Here is a 17,934-nt window from a genome sequence, read left to right on the forward strand (position 1 = left end):
CTTATTTATTTCAGACTGAAATTGGAAAGTTTTGTTTTTATTTAAATAATTATACTTTCTTCAAATGTAATGGAAATAGATAAGAAATGTTACCCACGGTGGTATTTCATTTAATGGTGTAATCTAGCCAAGACTTGTGCCATAGAATGTGCTGGCATTCGGTGTCATCAGTGTGCTAATTATTCATAATATGCATTGTTTTAGTGCTTTGTCTTTTTAAATTTCACTGAAATTGAATTACTTAGAATTGGTGTAGAAGATGAGAGGAAATTAATATTTTTAAATGTCAACAAATACAAAGCAGTTCTGTAATTTTTTTCTCCTTAGGAACCTTGGGTAATGTGGAACATGGAAACCAGTATCAGATCAAATTGATGTACGAACATAATCTTCAGAGAACAGCCTGCAATATGACTTATGGATCATTTGGTGGCGTAAAAGGTAATTTGCATTAATCATGAGTGCTATTGCAAGTATCAGATTTAGGATATTTGGCCATATAAAAATGGAGGATCATAGGGTATGAATTCACAGGGAGTTAAACATATTTTATTGAAACCTTTATATTCAAATGGTCAAGCAAAATAATGAAAAAATAAAACTTTAAATGTGAAATGTGTTTTATTTTCATATAACCAGCACTTTTATATGGTCTACAGAGATATTTGTAAAAGTGTCTTTTTTAAAAATAATTTATTTATTTATTCATGGAGACACAGAGAGAGAGAGAGAGAGGCAGAGACACAGGCAGAGGGAGAAGCAGGCTCCATGCAGAGAGCCTGACGTGGGACTCGAGCCAGGGTCTCCAGGATCACGCCCTGGGCTGTAGGCGGTGCTAAACCACTGTGCCACCGGGGCTGCCCTGTAAAAGTGTCTTTTTTTAAAATTTTCTTTTTGTACATGAACTGATTGAAATTGAGCTTTTTTGGGTAGAACTGTGTGACTGCTTTCTCAGTGAAGGAAGTAGTTGATCTTATAGATAGGGCATCGTTGCCCTACTTGTGATAGGCCAGGTGAAGCTGCAGAACCCTCTCCCCACCTCACCCACCTCTGTGGCCAATGCTCGGGGTCCTGCAGGCTGTTTCTGCACTAGGGCACCTGGACTGGGGGCAAGCAGAGACACATGCAGTCCTGCTCCTGCTGCTCATCAAGCATATGCCCTGACCTGGAATAAACCTCCCAGAGGATGGGGGCCTTTTCTGAATTTCACAAAGGGTTATTACATTTACCAAGAATTGGCTCAGTGAGGCTGGGTTCCTTCCACTTTGGGTATCTTTTTCTACGAAACATGGGACTACATGCAGCTTGCCTACCCTAATCCCAGAGCTTTTCCTGAGTTACCAGGGTTTGTTGTTTGCCTGGGTACACTGTTGTTGTTGGCGTGGGAGAGTTATTATCTACCACCTACCTCTCACTTCACTGTGATAGGGTGATAGAGGAGCTGCTGATGCTGAAGTGAGGACAAGAAGCCAGATAGTGACACTTACACGTGTGTGTGTGTGTGTGTGTATGACCTGTGGAATATGAACTAGGGATTTCATAATATTTTAGCTCTTTCTGGGCTCATATTTTAATGAGTTTATTGTTTAATCATTGTATTAAATTGTAGGCTATCTATGTTATATTTTTCTTTAGTGACATGAAAAAATGATCTTAATTTAGAAGTCATTTGTGTGAACTCAGTTCTTTTCATACACAGAAATAAAAGTGAGGAAGAATGAATTTGAGTGCATCAATTAACAGGAATATTTTAGGTGGTGATGTACAAATAAATGTTTTACATCAAGTGATTTGAAACAAAACCCTTGGCTGGATTGCAGAGTTGCTTGACTTGAGCAATAGGAATGTTTGGATTATTTAAGGAGTATGGGAGATATCCGGAGTTGGATGAAGAGAGGAGAGAAAGAGCTAAAATTTGATGAGGGGCTTTTATCAATGAAGTATCTCCTCCTAACCTCAGCTGTCAGAACTGCTTTTCACTGTTCTCTCTAAAAAAAAAGATCAGGGGACCAAGGTCTCTGTTGTTTAATAAACTGTTTTAAATCTTTTCCCCCTACAAAATCTTCAAAAGACAAATTGCTAAATTCTGTGCATCTAGAAATGTGGACCAAAAAATTATGATACGAGAAAAAAGTGTTTTGGCTGAATCAAAATAAGTTTTAATTTTTTTGGTAGCATCAAGACAATTCTTAAGACCACATATTAAATGTTATATTGATTGCACTGTACCATTTTTTTTAACTAGATCAAGTTAACCCAATTAAAATGAAGTTTTAAATAAGTAAAAACAGATTCCTTGCTTTTGTGTGACGTTTCACTAGATTTAATAATGGACATCCAAAGTAGTGACAATTGCTAATTGTTTTGAAAAAAGCAGATGACTTTGTACTTACATGATACTTCTCTTAGTTCTTAAATTATGTCTTACACTTAAAAAGTATCTTTTGAAAAAAAAAAGAGGCCATTCTGACATGTTTTATTTTCCTATGGTTAAGCAGAATATCTCACAATTTGAAACAGAAATGTCTGAGTGGCAGAAGTGATTATTGCATTCAATGGGTTTGAAACACATAATATCATTGAAGTGTCCACCAAAAATGTGAAAAAATAGTGGGGTTGGTAAATTAGTAAAAATCAGCCATATTTGGGGAATTGCCAGAGGTAATAAGGAGTTACTACTAATGGGTGTAAGTTTTCTTTTTGGGAGGATGAAAATATTCTAAAATTAGATTATGATGATTGTTGTACAGTTCTGTAAATACACTAAATACCTGTGCTGTATACTTTAAAGAGGTGATATCTCTATACAGTTGTTAAAAAAATTAGCCATGGGATAAAATCTAATGCTAGAGATGGTAGTACAGTCTATACCCTATATTGCCTGGGGCCATGTAAAATGACATAACAGTCTTATAAAGCAAGTTGACTATTGAAAACCATGGAAATATTCTTGGATGTTTATATGTGACTTTTGACAATGTATATTAGGAAATGATCCAAAATATAGAAAAATCATTCAAGTTGCCATCTAGTTATTTCTTTCCTCTTTCTGTCTTCCCTTCCTTCCTTTTGTATATACATTTATATATTTATTTGTAATATAGAAAAATTCAAACTGATCTAAATGAGTATTAGAGGAGAAAAACTAAATTTTGATGCATGCATTCAGTAGCTTATTATGAAGCTATTAAGATTTGTTTGCTGAAATGTACATTTTTGTACATATCTCTTTATCCACATTTCTGATTTTTTCCTTAGGTTAGAATGTGGAATTGGAGATATTTAGATAGAAGGTTATAAAAAACTTTTTCCCAATCTGAAAACTCCCCTTGCCAAATACTATATAAATGGTAAAAAAGACAGATCTTAAGAAGAAAGTAAAAGTCACTCCAAGATGTGCACATTTCAAAACAAAGCCCATTTTCTAAGACTAATGTTACTGTGTATACCTAAATGTGGACATTTTCCAGGAGTGAGCTGGTCAGTCTTTTGTTTTTTATTTTTTTATTTTAAGATATTCATTCATTCATTCATTCATTCATTCATTCATTCATTTAGAGAGACAGAGACAGAGACACAGGCAGAGGGAGAAGCAGGCTGCACACAGGGACCCCGACGTGGGACTCGATCTGGGGTCTCTCCAGGATCACACCCCGGGCTGCAGGGGGCACTAAACCGCTGCGCCACCAGGGCTGCCCTGGTCAGTCTTTTAATTTGAGAACGTCCCTAGACTTGATCTGAATTTAAAAAAGGAAACTTAAAATTTTTTGTCTTCTGTCTTCCTCTGTATTTAAGATGCCTTTTTGTGAAATTATTTAGTTGTGTAATCCTGTCAATAATCTTCAAGAAAGGAATTAAGCAAAAAGAAAACCTTGCTGCATTTTAAAAAAATGTGTTTATAAAGGTATGGGAAGGCAGAATGAATTTATTTTGCGTGTGCATTAGAATAAACTACCAGTAGATGGCAGTCCTCTACAACTTTGGATTTTAGTTGGCTCTGCCTTTGAATAAGGTATGGTAAGAAACTACCAATGGAGGAATTTTGAGCCCAAATAATACTTTGCCTTTTACTAAAAATAAATTTAACTTCTTCATGTTGCAGAAAAGTAATGGAGTGGTTTAACAAAAATTTAATTAATTGTAATACCTAACATCTCAGAATATAATGTAAAAATATTTTCTAGCTGTGCTTCTCAAACTTTAAGTTGCATTTGAATCACAGTGGGATTTTGATAAAAATGCAGGTTCTAACTCTGTAAATCCAGAATTGAACCTGAGAGTTTGAATTTCTGATACTCTCCTTAGTGATGCCAGGCCTCAGAGATCTAGAGGTGTGTTGCTGTCCTCCATCTATTGAGAACTATTCTGTATCAGGCACTGCTCTAAGTGCTTTACATATTGAATAACTTAAGATATACTTAGCAAATGGTAGAGAAGGAATTCTAACTCACTCTCTACTTCCAGGATCTTGTGGTGTTAACCATACTAAAATGCTTTCTTATCTGGGCTGTGAGTAAGTTAACCTTCCTAATTCAGAAAAAACTTTCCTATCAGAAAGAGGTGTATCTTGATTTGGCTGAAGTTAGTGCACAACTTTGATTCTTTGTAGATTATGGAAGACACGTTGTGTAACTTCTGGATCAGATACTTGCTTTTCCATTTTTTTTTTTTTTTTGGTTGGTGCAGAGAGGTTGTATATAGGAGGGTAATATATGATTTGAAATTAGTAGAAGAGTGATTACTGTTTTTTTATTTGCTTGTTCATTAAGAAAATCTTTCAAAAATACCTTTTATACATTTGCAAAAACTCAAAGTTTTATTCCTTTGATGCAGTAGGGTTAGCTTTACCTCAAGCTACATGTAATATCTATTAATGAGAAAGAATGGTAAAGCAATAGGAAATCTAGTTTTTTTTTTTGAAATCTAGTTTTATGAACTAGTTGAAGAATATTTGCTTAATATCTTCCATTATTCAGACTACCACCTGCCATTCCAGAATTTAAGTTAAAATTCATTCCATATTATACTTTTTAGGGAGAAATGACTGATATTAATGGCTGTATTGGGCTTTTTTAAACAAAAGGAGTGTGGGAGATGTGTTTGGAGTTAAAAAATGTTTGTAGTTTCTTTAATTTAAACCTAAACTTCTAAAAAAAAAATAAACCTAAACTTCATTTTTCAAGGAATGTATGACTATTTTATAAAAATGGTAGTTTATCTTTGCTTCTTATACCATTGACAAATTACTGCTTGCAAAATTTAGTGAGTAGCATAAGCATGGACAATCAAATTACAGTTTGGAAAGATAATAAATCAGTTTTGAAAAGGTAGATTTGAATTGATTTAAAAATGTTATTAAAATTGGTGGAATTTATTTGGTTTTGGTAATTTGAACTCTACTTTTTGTGGAAAAAAGGAACCAGTGATATCTCTGCCAAATTCTCCTCTGCTTTTGTTTCATTGTGTCACTACAATAATGGTTGTTGATATGGCACTTTACCTAGTTAAGATAAGCTTGCCAATTCAGAATTGTCTTTGGAAAAGGACAGCATTATATGACTGACAGAGCTGGTAGTACACTGAAGAAAGAATGGTGTTGTCTAAAGGTCAACAACTGCAAATACTTAGCTTGATAAAATAAGATACTTTAGTGTATGTAATATATCTTGCTACCATTAAGATATTTGAGCTTAAACTTCTTTTAGTCATAATATGACTTAGAGACCCTCTAGTTATCTCCTCAGTTAACACAAATTTGTCCTGTAGGGTTTGACAAGTTGACAAACATTTTTTTTTTTCAAACCTTATAATGTATATGGCTCTTTCAAGTGTGAAAAAGGGACATTGGGCGGAAATAGTTGATTTGTTGGAGATGTATGGGAACTTCTAAGGACTAGAACAAGTCTTGTGTTAGTCCTCCCTTTGCATCATCTCTCTCCGTCCATCTGCTCATTTATTTGTCCATCCATCCATCCATCCATCCATCCAATGCACATTTACTGAGAATCTTCTGAGTACCCAAGCACTGTATTAGTTTCTAGGAGTAGAAAGATGAATAAAATATAGTTTATGTTGTCAGGCAGCTTGCAGCTGAAGGGATAATAGGAATATAGATAATAAGAATTATGATATAATGAGGTATAAGTATTATAACTTATATAATACAGATGGACATGCACAGTTATACAGGAGCCTTGAGGATGGAGCAGGTTCCTCAGGCTGAATAAATTGTGTGTGTGTGTGTGTGTGTGTGTGTGTGTGTGTGTATGAAGGGGATAGTACATAAAGTTGGGAGAATGTGCTGTTACCTATTTTATTTCAGCTCTTCATTTTTATCCACTTTAATCTGGAGGTCACTAACCCCAGTGTCCTATAAATGAACAATTTTATAGTCTTTAGTATAAAGCTTTCATTGCCCATAGGCTGAGCCATTCAAATTCCCTCTGGGATGGTTTGTTCCTCTTCAGAAGGTTATTTTTTGGCCCTTGGAGTATTTAAGAAAAGTTATTTTTGTTTAAAAAAAACCCTGGCATTTTCAGACTGCCAAATGGACTTTACCTATAGTTTAAAGCCTTTAGTAAGGCAAACTTTTCTTTCACCACAAGCTAATCTTAATGGAGAAGGCTGTTGTACTCTAGAAACAGAGTACTATGATTGTGTTTGTTGAGAATGACAAATTGAAGGGTAGGGATAGGAGGTGAAGGAACACAAGAGATTACGAGATAAATGGTGAGACAGAGCATGTCATGGAAGAGGATTTCAAGAGGTAAGAAAGGAGTCAGGAGAGTCAGAGGTTAAGTAGCTGGAGTATTGAAAATAAAATACTGGAGTTAGCCATTTGGAGGTCACTGGTGATCTTGGAGCAATTTTAACAGAAGAATGGGAGCATTGGTCCAGTGGCCCTAGAATGAGGAATTCCTAGGGGAAAAATGGAAATCACAAAGGAAGGCTATTCTGTGAGGAGGTTTGACTATGAAGGGTAAGAGAAAGGTAAAGCCATAGCTGGAGGAGAAGAGGTTTTATAAGGAAGGAGAAGTCTTTGAGGAGGTAGCATGAAATCTTAATCTGATAAACAAAATGTTTTCCATAATGTTTTATTGAAAAAATTAACTTAGATATATTTTTATTTGAACAGTTATGCTATTTGGATTATGATGGGCCAGTTCCTTAAAATTTTATGTGTTCTCACATAATTTGTGCTTGATAGTCATGTTGAATTATTGCCTTCTCTTCATAATGAATTTGTGGTTTATGGGAAAAACGTTCTTTAATACTTCAGTAGAGATTATCAGCGCCATCTGGTTCTTCAGTTTTTAGCTTTCTCTGACATTTCTTGCTTTTTTTTTTTTACAATAATTCTTGCTTCCTTCATTCTTTCCTTTCTTTATTTCTTTTATCCCCCCCCTCTCTATTTTTCTATAATTTTACTGATGGTAATAGCAACTAACATGAGATTTATCCTTTTAACAGATTTTTAAAAAACAGATTTTATTTGTTTATTCATGAGACACAGAGAGAGGCAGAAACACAGGCAGAGGGAGAAACAGGCTCCCCAGGAGGAGGCTGATGTGGGGCTTGATCCTGGATTCCAGGATCACACCCCGAGCCAAAGGCAGATGCTCAATGGCTGAGCCACCCAGGCATCCCCTTAAAACAGGTTTTTAAGTTGGGGTACAGTTGACATACAACATTATGCTAGTTTCATGTGTGTAACATAAAGATTTGATATTTGAATCTCTTAACATATTTTATTTTATTTAAAAAGATTTTTATTATTTATTCATGAGAGAAACAGAAAGAGAGGCAGAGACATAGGCAGAGGGAGAAGCAGGCTCCACGCAGGGAGCCCGATGTGGGACTCCAGGATCATGCCCTGAACCGAAGGCAGGCGCTAAACCGCTAAGCCACCCAGGCATCCCTCTTAACAGATTTTATTTTATTTATTTATTTATTTTCTTAACAGATTTTAAAGTGTACAATATAATATCATTATCTATAGGCTGATTTTAGTTTTAAAAGTAGTCATCTTGATTATAAATTTTTGCTTTTCATGAGGATATTTATTTATTTTTTTATTTATTTTTTTTTGAGGATATTTATATTTTGAGCTTACCAGGTTAACAGACAACTCAAGACTTAAAGAAATGTTACCTTCAAAAACCAATACCTCTCAATTTCTATATGTGCCACAATTTTGCTTTTCTATTAGGTGTGTGGCTCTTTTCTTTCTAACTTTGCCTTTAGTGCAATTGAGGGTTTTTTTTTTAAAAGACTTAATTAATTAATTTTAGATAGAGCATGCGAGTTTATGCACACTTATGAACAGGGGGAGGGGCAGAGGGAGAAGGAGAGACTCTCAAGGAGACTCCATGCTGAATGAGGAGCCCCTTATGGGGCTTGATCTCATGAGCTGGAGACCATGATCTGAGCCAAAATCAAGAGTTGGACACTTAACCAACTTAGCCACTCAGGCACCCCTTAAAGATACTATTTTTAGGTAATCTCTATACCCAATATGGGGCTCAAATTCACAACCCTGAGATCAGGAGTTACAGATCTACCAACTGAGCCAGCCAGGTGACACAACTGAGGGTTCTTTTGACTGCAGTTGATAGTATGCTCATGCAAGGATAAGACATTTACTATTACCATTTGGGTCTCCAATGTAATCAGATCTCATTTCTCTTTTTTCTTTGCTTCCATTTACTTGGACAGGCTATTTCCTCTTGTTTATAAGACAGCTATAGCAATTCTTAATTTTCTTAGTTTCTAGTCCCTGTGAAAAATGTCCCCCTTCTTTCCAGAAGGCTCAGCAAAGGTCTCTTTCCAACTCAGTGGCTCTGATTGGGCTATTGCTACACTTGATCTTAGCCAAAAGGCTGAGAAGCAATGATTGGGCCATCTCTGAACCAATTGTCACTAAAGGAATGCAGTTAAACTTGGGTCTGATTTAACTGTGGGATAGGGGGGCCAGTTCTCCTATTAACTACTAAGATTTTTAAAAAGATTTTTTATTTATTTATGAATGACACAGAGAGAGAGAGAGAGAGAACGGCAGAGACACAGGCAGAGGGAGAAGCAGGCTCCATGCAGGGCCCCCCCCCCCTGACGGTGGGACTCGATCCTGGGTCTCCAGGACCACACCCTGTGCGGAAGGTGGCGCTAAACTGCTAGGCCACCAGGGCTGCCCAACTACTAAGATTAAGAGTAGAAAGAGGTGGACCTTTGGGGGGATGTAGGTAAATAAACTGTGATGAGTTTGAGGATTTTGGAGTTTTTCAAAGAAAATGGCATGACTATGAGATGTCAGTAGCCCACAGTGAGCTTTATTTGGGTGGTGGTTTGACAGGATTACATTTGAGGGGAAGTCCCTCACTGCAGGAGATTTTCCAGAGACCATGGCAGTAATCTAGACCACAATCTAGAAGGAGAAGTGGGCAAGGAAACTTCCGGGGGAGAGGAAAATCTGAGTGGGGCATATATCTGTAGGTGATAATTGCTTAGATGCAAGATGATGAGTCCTGGTCAAGAAGCTTTGGAGGGCAACAAATGACTTCTGTAGCTCCAGGATTTGTCTTATCTATGGCTAGTAGATATTGGGTGCCTTTTTGCAGAGTATGCAAAGCAGGCACAGTATAAATGGCTGATAATATGCCAATTTGGGCTATAATTAAAGCAACCAAAAATTTTGAGTTTGGCATCTGTGGGCTTTGAGTTCTCATTCATGGTCAGCCTGCTGTGAAGAACTAAACTACTTGGGGCCAATATATAGAGGCCACCTTAACCCATGTATATAACATTAATAGAAGAGGGTAAAATAAGTGCTGGGCAGCCAAAACTGTAATAAATGTCTATCTTTTGACTTTACTTTCTCTCCTAGAACCTTCCTGGTGTGCTGCTTTACAACTACCAGGAGAGGCAAGCAGTAGTGATTTGAGTGTGCCATGAGGTGTTTATGTGGACTGGAGGAGACAGGGGATAAGCAATTGTTGACTGTGCTCTGCTCTGGCTCATTCTTGCTACATTGTGGAGTGCGAGGAATGGTTGCTTCAAATGTTTATTCATATTTAGAGATCTGTTGTAATTCAGTATAATCAAATGATTTGCATGGCCATTTGTCATGTTTTTAGTTCTGGGTTTAGTCCATGTTAAATTTGGCAGCATGTTCCAAGTTCTTTATAGATAAATTGAAACTTGAAATGATGTAGGGCATTTTTTTTTTTTTAAAGATTTCTTTTTCAGAAATGTATTTTCGGAGGTGGAGAGAGAGACAGAGACACGGAAAGGGGGAAGGGCAGGGGGAGAAGGAGAAGCAGACTCCTCAGTGAGCAGGGAGCCTGATGTGAGGCTCCATTCCAGGAACCCAGGATCATGACCTGAGCCTAAGGTGGATGCTTAACTGACTGAGCCACCCAGGTGCCCTGATGTAGGACATGATTTTACCTCATCTTCCCCACACCAAAATGTGTATACTTTAGTTATAAAAGTAATCATGTTCACAAAGGAATATTTTAAACATATGGATATATGGAAAAGAGGAAATAAATGATTTAGCACCATCTCCCAAATATAACCACCAATAACATATCAGTGTGCAAAAAATAAGACTATAACCTAGAATATTCCAATCTGAGTTAACCCAGAGTAATTTTATATTTCTGAATTTAGCTATCTCACCATTAAAATGGCATATTGAAAAAGTATGTTTATCATGTGAAATCTGGTGGTATATAATATGTGATATATACAAATAATGGCAAGAAATATGTTAAATAGATATATTTCTTAGCAAAGGTTTTACTTATATGAATGTATCTTGAAGTCATTTGAAGAATTTATTAAATATTTGTCTTCAGCTTGCATCAATTGAAAACATAGATTTACTAGCAAACAGAAAAAAACCCATTTACTTGGGTTTGTCTATAAATAGAAAAAATAGCATGTTATCTGATATTCCTAAATATTTGGTGATGGACATATTTACCTGTCAATTTTTATACTCCAAATCACACTGGCATTTCCTTTAAAATGGTAAAAAAATTTCATATGGTAAATTTTTTAAAAAGATTTTATTTATTTATTTATTCACGAGAGACACACAGAGAAAGGCAGAGACATAGGTAGAGGGCAAAGCAGGCTCTGCAGGGAGCCCGATATGGGACTTGATCCCAGGACTCTGGGATCACGCCCCGAGCCGAAGGCATACGCTCAACCACTGAGCCACCCAGGCGTCCCTCATACGGTAAATTTAAACCTATGGATATTTTATATTCTGGGAAAGCCATCTTGAGCTACATATACTTTATGCCAAAGAAGAGCTCAGGAGTCTGATAACAGCGTCTGCAGGTGGATGGGGTCCCTGTATCAGTTCTTCAGGACTGATGGGGAGTACTCTGTATCAGTACTCTGGGACTGATAGGGAGCATGTACAATAGCACTTCTGACATTCATCTGTGCCTTCTGTTTGTTTTGATACTTTGCCTTTTCAGGTTCCCTTTTCAGTCTATATACTTGGACCATCACTTATAAATGAGTTTTATTCAATGAAATTTGAGATTTCCTTTCGTGAAGCAGTCTCTGAGAGTCATTTTGGATCTGTTCCTTTTACATCCTGTTCATGTTGTGCGGACAGTGATTCAAGACACTTAACAAAACCACAGAAGACAGGACTGAGGCCAGATAGTCCAGTAAGGCTGCCACAGCCACAGATATCTTCTCTGCTTCCCCTCCCATCCCTACCACCCCACACCAGAGACAAGAGATGGTCTATACCTTGTTATTTTGGAAGGTAGAGAGGATGTTTCAGTGTTCATATTGTGTGGATCATCCACTGATTATTTGATATTTGATAGATGATACTACAACTGTATGTCACTTGATAACAAATTGTTTCTCAATTATTATGATGTCATATTTCATACATATGTATATATTATTAGGGCTTTGGTTCTCATTTTGTTTTAGTTTTGCACGTATCAGCCTATCATGGGTGCTTTTATTTATTTATTTATTTATTCATTTATTTATTATTTATTATTTTTTATTTTTATTTTTTATTTTTTATTTTTTTATTTTTTATTTTTTAAATATTTTTTTTCTTTATTTATTTATGATAGTCACAGAGAAAGAGAGAGAGAGAGAGAGAGAGAGAGAGAGGCAGAGACACAGGCAGAGGGAGAAGCAGGCTCCCTGCACCGGGAGCCCGACGTGGGATTCGATCCCGGGTCTCCAGGATCACGCCCTGGGCCAAAGGCAGGCGCCAAACCGCTGTGCCACCCAGGGATCCCTCATGGGTGCTTTTATTGTTTAATTCATATTCTTATTAAACTGCTCAGTAGTGTGAAATGTTTTCAGAGGGCTTTCTTTTGACTCTTGGTTTTGTTTTGTTTGTTTGTTTTTTTTTTTTTTTTTAAGATTTTATTTATTTATTCATGATAGTCACACAGAGAGAGAGAGAGAGAGGCAGAGACACAGGCAGAGGGAGAAGCAGGCTCCATGCAGGGAGCCCGATGTGGGACTCGATCCCGGGTCTCCAGGATCGCGCCCTGGGCCAAAGGCAGGCGCCAAACCGCTGCGCCACCCAGGGATCCCTGTTTTGTTTTTTAAAGATTTTATTTATTCATGAGAGACACAGGGAGAGAGAGGCAGAGGGAGAAGCAGGCTGCATGTAGGGAGCCTGATGTGGGGCTCAATCCTGGGACTCCAGGATCATGCCCTGGGCCAAAGGCAGGCTCTAAACCACTGAGCCACCCCGGGATCCCCCTAGGTTTTATTTTCTCCCCATTTGTCTTTTGTATGTTATCTCTCTCTCTCTTTCCTCCTGCTTTTTTCTATAGTGTGTTTGTGGATTTGCTAGGCCAACCTCTTTTTATCTTGCTCAAGCCTAGCTTGGCCAACTCTATCTGGGTCAGTTTGCTTTTTTATGGGGCTGGTGAGTTTTCCTTGCCTTTGCTCTTCACCAATCAGAGATAAGTTTGTTTTCCTTTTTCACATCCAGTTTGGAGGGCTGTATATTGCTCAGTGTCTCTGTCTCTTGACTGTGGTGTGGAGTGGTAGGGATGGGAGAGGAGGTAGAGAAGGTATCTGTGGCTGTGGTGCTTTACTGGATCATCTGACCTTAGCTTTGTCTTCTTTGGTTTTGTTAAGTGTCATGAATCACTGTTCAGTTGACCTGGATGGTCTGTAACTTGTTATTTTGGAAGGTAGGGAGGCTGTTTCAGACTTTAGATCTTCCCTCACCAGGTTTCCTTAGAGTCGGTTCCATTTGTTCCTTTTTCTGTTGGACTGTCTTACCAGGCTCCATTTCCATTCCCCACTTTTCTTCCTCTCCCTTACCCTTTTTCTTTGAACTTCTTGTGGGTGTGTATGAGGCTTTACATGGTAGTTCCTTCTCTAGCCTGTCTTCCACTTCTCATATTCCTCATCATTGCGGGAGATCTTTAGCCTGGCTGCTGTTCTTATGGTCTATGGCTTTTCCTGCTGCCTTTTTGCAGAAAAACACTAACATGGAAAATTTGTTTTTCTTGTCTGGTAGAGAGGGAATGTAGTGAAGGTAGAGCTTTTGTTATTCGGGGGCATTTCTATTTCTCCAGGCTGTCTATATCTCCTCTAGATCTGTCTTTCTCTAAATTTGAGATCTTTCATAAGGTTTTCAGAATTTTGTTTATTCACTGCCTCCTCCTTGAGTGGAGTTTAGTTAGCACTTTCACAAAATGCATTAAAACTAGCCCTGAAGATTCTTGGAAACCTCTACTTTTCTTGAAGGTCCTCATTTTTCAAGATTATGGCAAGAAGTTGTGTCCTTTCCTTTGTTTTGCTGCTGCTGGTATATACTTATTATGCTCTATCATTTGCTTATTTATTCGTTTAATCCACAATGTTACAATTTTGAAAGGGTTTTTGGAAAATAGTGCTTAGACTGACGGATTTGAAAAATGGATGTTCATCATAAAAATTCTTGGGTATTCAGCAGTTCAGTTGTTTGGATGATTCTGGTAAATACCTGGGTAATTAATCTGTTATTTTATTTATTTAACTAGAAGTTTTTTGAATATACTGCAAGTGAGCAGCGGGCAGGACAGCAAAGGAGAGGCTGTCTGGCATCTTTTATTTTTATTATATGAGCTACTTATTTAGTACAGATTATTCTTTCTACTTGATGCAAATGTCTTTTTACCATATTATTCTAGGGTTGTACAATGTGTGTGTGTGCGTGTGTGTGTATTTTAATGTGGTCAGATTGTTCTTTTATAATTTATTAAGGTTCCTTTAAGCTTAAAAAGTTCTCTCCCTTGCAGAGTTTTAATGTTTTTGTCTTTTGTGTTTTGATCTTCTTCTTCTTTTTTTTAAAATATTTTATTTATTCATTTATGAGAGACACGGAGAAAGAGAGGGGCAGAGACACAGGCGGAGAGAAAAGCAGGATTCCCACAGCGAGCCTGATGTGGGACTTGATCCCGGGACTCCAGGATCACGCCCTGGGCTGAATGAAGGCAGATGCTTAACTGCTGAGCCACCCAGGCGTCCCTGTGGTTTGATCTTCTAGCAGGAGTTTTTATATTTATTTCTAGAGAGAACTATGTGGAGAGTATTCTAATATTTATTATCTCCTATATATTGTGCTACTGGATTTAACCCTGTAAGATAGGTAGTGTAACTGTAATTTCCCAGATTGGGAAATAGAAGCTCAAAGAAGATAAGGATCTTGCTGTAGATCATACCTAGGCATAGAGAAGCTTTGAATCCAGAGTTGTCTGATTCCAAAGCCCATGTTCCTTAAAATACATTACCATTTATTTGATTGCATTGCTAGTTAGAGAGAGGGTCTATATGAACTCTTTGAGAAAAAGGAGAGGGAGGTCTTTTTGTAAGCTTAGTGAGGGCAGAGACTGTATCTTCTGTTCACCACATATCTAATGTCTTGCACAGTCCTTGGCACATAGTATTTGTTGAATGAATGAACCAAAATTGCTATGTGGTTGTGGTGTTTCAGGCTTTCAAGATTATTTTTCTGAAACAAATATTATCCCAGTGCACTGATTCTAGCCAACCTCTGAGTTTTGTTTGCTTCCTTAACAAATGTGTGTTGATCGATTACTACAGTGCATGGGTTATTAGGTATCATAGTGGTAAAAATGGAGGTGATTACTTGGGCCTCCAGGTCAACCTTTACTCAAATTATGCCCCCATATGCCAGTGAGGCAGTATTTATGCGAGTCAAGCTTACCAGTAGAAATAATGAGCTTTTTCATTGGTTTAGAGTTTTGTTTCTATACATTATTCATCCTTTTGTTATCAATAGTTTTTTTTGCATAAAATGTGATACTCAGAATTATTGAGTACTTGTGATAATATTCGCATATCAGAAAGGTTTTAGTTTTCCAAAATTATTTGAATTCTTTGATGTTTAGTATAAAAGACATTTCTTCTTCTCATTAACCCTTTTATCTCTCTTCTCTCTGTGCTTGTGAGAGCTCATTTTCCTTGAACTCTTCTAGTTCTTTTATTTTACTTTGATTTTTTTCACCAAATGAAACATCAGACAAGTAGAGTTTCTTTCAAGGGAAAATTTAAAGTTAGAATGTAGGCATGATATGGGCATGGTATGGATTATAAAGGTCTGACAGCACAGTAGTCCCACATTTGTGACTGAAGTGGAAAGAAAAGGCTGTATATAAAAGGTTCAGTATGTTTGGAACATAATTGTCAGTAAAGGAGGTGAACAGATTTTACTAATAATATATATGAGGATGGTAGAATATTTTTTAAATCATAAAATGACTTCTATAAGCTTGTATGGGATTATATTGTCACATAAATAAAAATTCATGCATACGTTGGAATAAAAAGCCCGCCAAAGAAAACCGTGAACTGAGGAATAAGTAAGTCACCTTTTGCCTCATCTTAAGGCAACCCTAGATAATCAGATCCTCAGCCTTCAAATAATTTCTAATTGTCTAAACTGAAGCTCTTTTTCTTGTCTGCCAAGGAAATGTGTTAGTGGCCACATGTGGTTGCTGGGAGGCTGTGCTTCCCAAAGCCGTCTGGATTCTTTGATAGTCATCCAGAGAGTGAACTGATATGCTCAGCTGGGGTGAATGAACAGCCAGAACACAGTCTTGCTTTTTTTGTATGGGGATATTAGTGCAAATAAAAGATTAATGCTATTTTCTTTATAGGGAATCAACAGATAATGTTTTGATAACCCTTGTCTCACCAGTGAACCATATGGCCTTTATTTCTAACAGATAGGGTTGAAATGTTAGAGAATAATGTTAGAAAAGGATCCCTATGGTGTGCTGGCTCCTGTTCCTTGCCTTGGCATTAAAGTGTAGGTGTTTTATAATATTGGAGAACTTCCCTCATTTGTTTTTAAGATCCTTTATGGATCCATAGTGAGAAGTCGGAAGATCAAGGGGAGAATAGGATTGATTCTCATCCTGTGCTGGGTTTTCTCATATATATGGTATTCATTTATAAAATCTCTGGTCCAAGACCCATAAAACAATGTTACTTTCAAACAGCGTCTTCCTGTATATTATATTGTATAAAACCTTTAGTTCCTGGGGGAAGGTTATAAAGAGTGTTCCCTGTAGTTTGCAAATTCATTTTTTACGTGATCATTTAAAGTTGTTACTTTTCCTTAAAGGTGAATTCTTATTCCTTCTCTCTCTATATATACTGTAGAAATTTGTTGGTTAAATGCCTTCTTGCCTACTGTAGCGAAGAGTGGAAAGGCTAAAAAGAATATTTTAAGTTTCTTGGTGTTGTTTGAAAAAAAAAATTTTCTTTCATGGTGGCTGAATGCCAAGGCTGGAAAAGTGTTATGGAAATGTCTGTGGTCAGGACTGCCTTTGACGAGAGAAAGGTTAAATATGGTAGTTTTGATAGGATTTGACAGCCATTTTTGATCTATATATATGTTTCATCATGGTTCTTTTCTGAAGAGTGGAATAACTAAGCTATTAAATATTTTACTCAATTGAGAAGGAAAATGATTACCATAAAACTACTTTATTTAAATGATACTATGATATAAAATGTTCTAACAGTTTAAAATATTCATCTACAAAACATATTGCCATGGGAAATGAACAATCCTCCCTATCCCCCAGTCTTTCTTGAATTAAGTTGATTTAGTAACCCTTTTCCAATCTACATGGAAAATCTCACTTGCAGATTTAAATTCTAAAACACAGGGTAGAGAGATATATGTTAATACTTAATATGGAAAGCAAATGTTTGTTGACTACTACCAGGTTAATGTTATTTTAAAAGTACATTAGTAGTACTCTGTGTAGAGTATCTACTATCTATCTCCACACGCATAAAAGTACATATATATATATATATACACACACACACACACACCCACATATACAATAACATACACAATAAACTCTAAGTAGATTATCTTTTTTTTGCCTTTATAAGAGGAATTCTTATTGTTAATTATTTACCTTAATAGTTTCAGAAAGAGAAGCAGATTAGCTCAGTCCAACATGATTGACACTTGGCAAAATCTAATGAAGCAAGTGTTCTGATGGCTAAGGATTTCATTTGGGCGCTTTTAATACTTAGCCATCTTTAACACTTCAAACATAACCTAGAAGAAATGCATTATCTCCCTCTCTTTCACTTTAATACTCCACCTACCCCACTTTAATATGGAAATGTCTTCATTAAATATGATCCTCAGAGGAACAAGTTCCTTCGGAAGTACAGCCATGAGGACAGTGCACAAAATGGAAAACTCAAAATAAAACTCTGTCTGTTAATTTACTAATCTAAGGAAACAAATCTTCCACTGTATTAAGAAATAAATCCAGTTACAAATGCACTAATAGGTCTATGTGAAGAGCCTGGTAACTGAAAATGGCTTGCTGATTACAAGATACACAAGCAGAAATGGTGTACCTAGCCCAGCATTGGCTC

At 36.8% G+C, this 17,934-nt stretch overlaps 1 protein-coding gene across 14 annotated transcripts in view; it reads left to right on the top strand.

Moving 5' to 3' along the window:
- The window catches only part of BBS9 (Bardet-Biedl syndrome 9), a 433,011-nt gene that overhangs the window by 37,817 nt on the left and 377,260 nt on the right, over positions 1 to 17,934 (top strand). For all 14 annotated transcript variants that reach the window (XR_004804558.2, XM_049093796.1, XM_035698355.2 and 11 more), the window contains one exon: positions 328 to 441. Coding sequence is in view for 12 of the 14 variants with exons in the window: in XM_049093796.1 (XP_048949753.1) it covers positions 328 to 441 (114 nt within the window). In the remaining 2 variants the exon portion in view is untranslated. The remainder of the gene's footprint in view (positions 1 to 327; positions 442 to 17,934) is intronic.

This window comes from Canis lupus, chromosome 14, assembly GCF_003254725.2.
Source record: "Canis lupus dingo isolate Sandy chromosome 14, ASM325472v2, whole genome shotgun sequence".
In the NCBI taxonomy this organism is placed as follows: domain Eukaryota; kingdom Metazoa; phylum Chordata; class Mammalia; order Carnivora; family Canidae; genus Canis; species Canis lupus.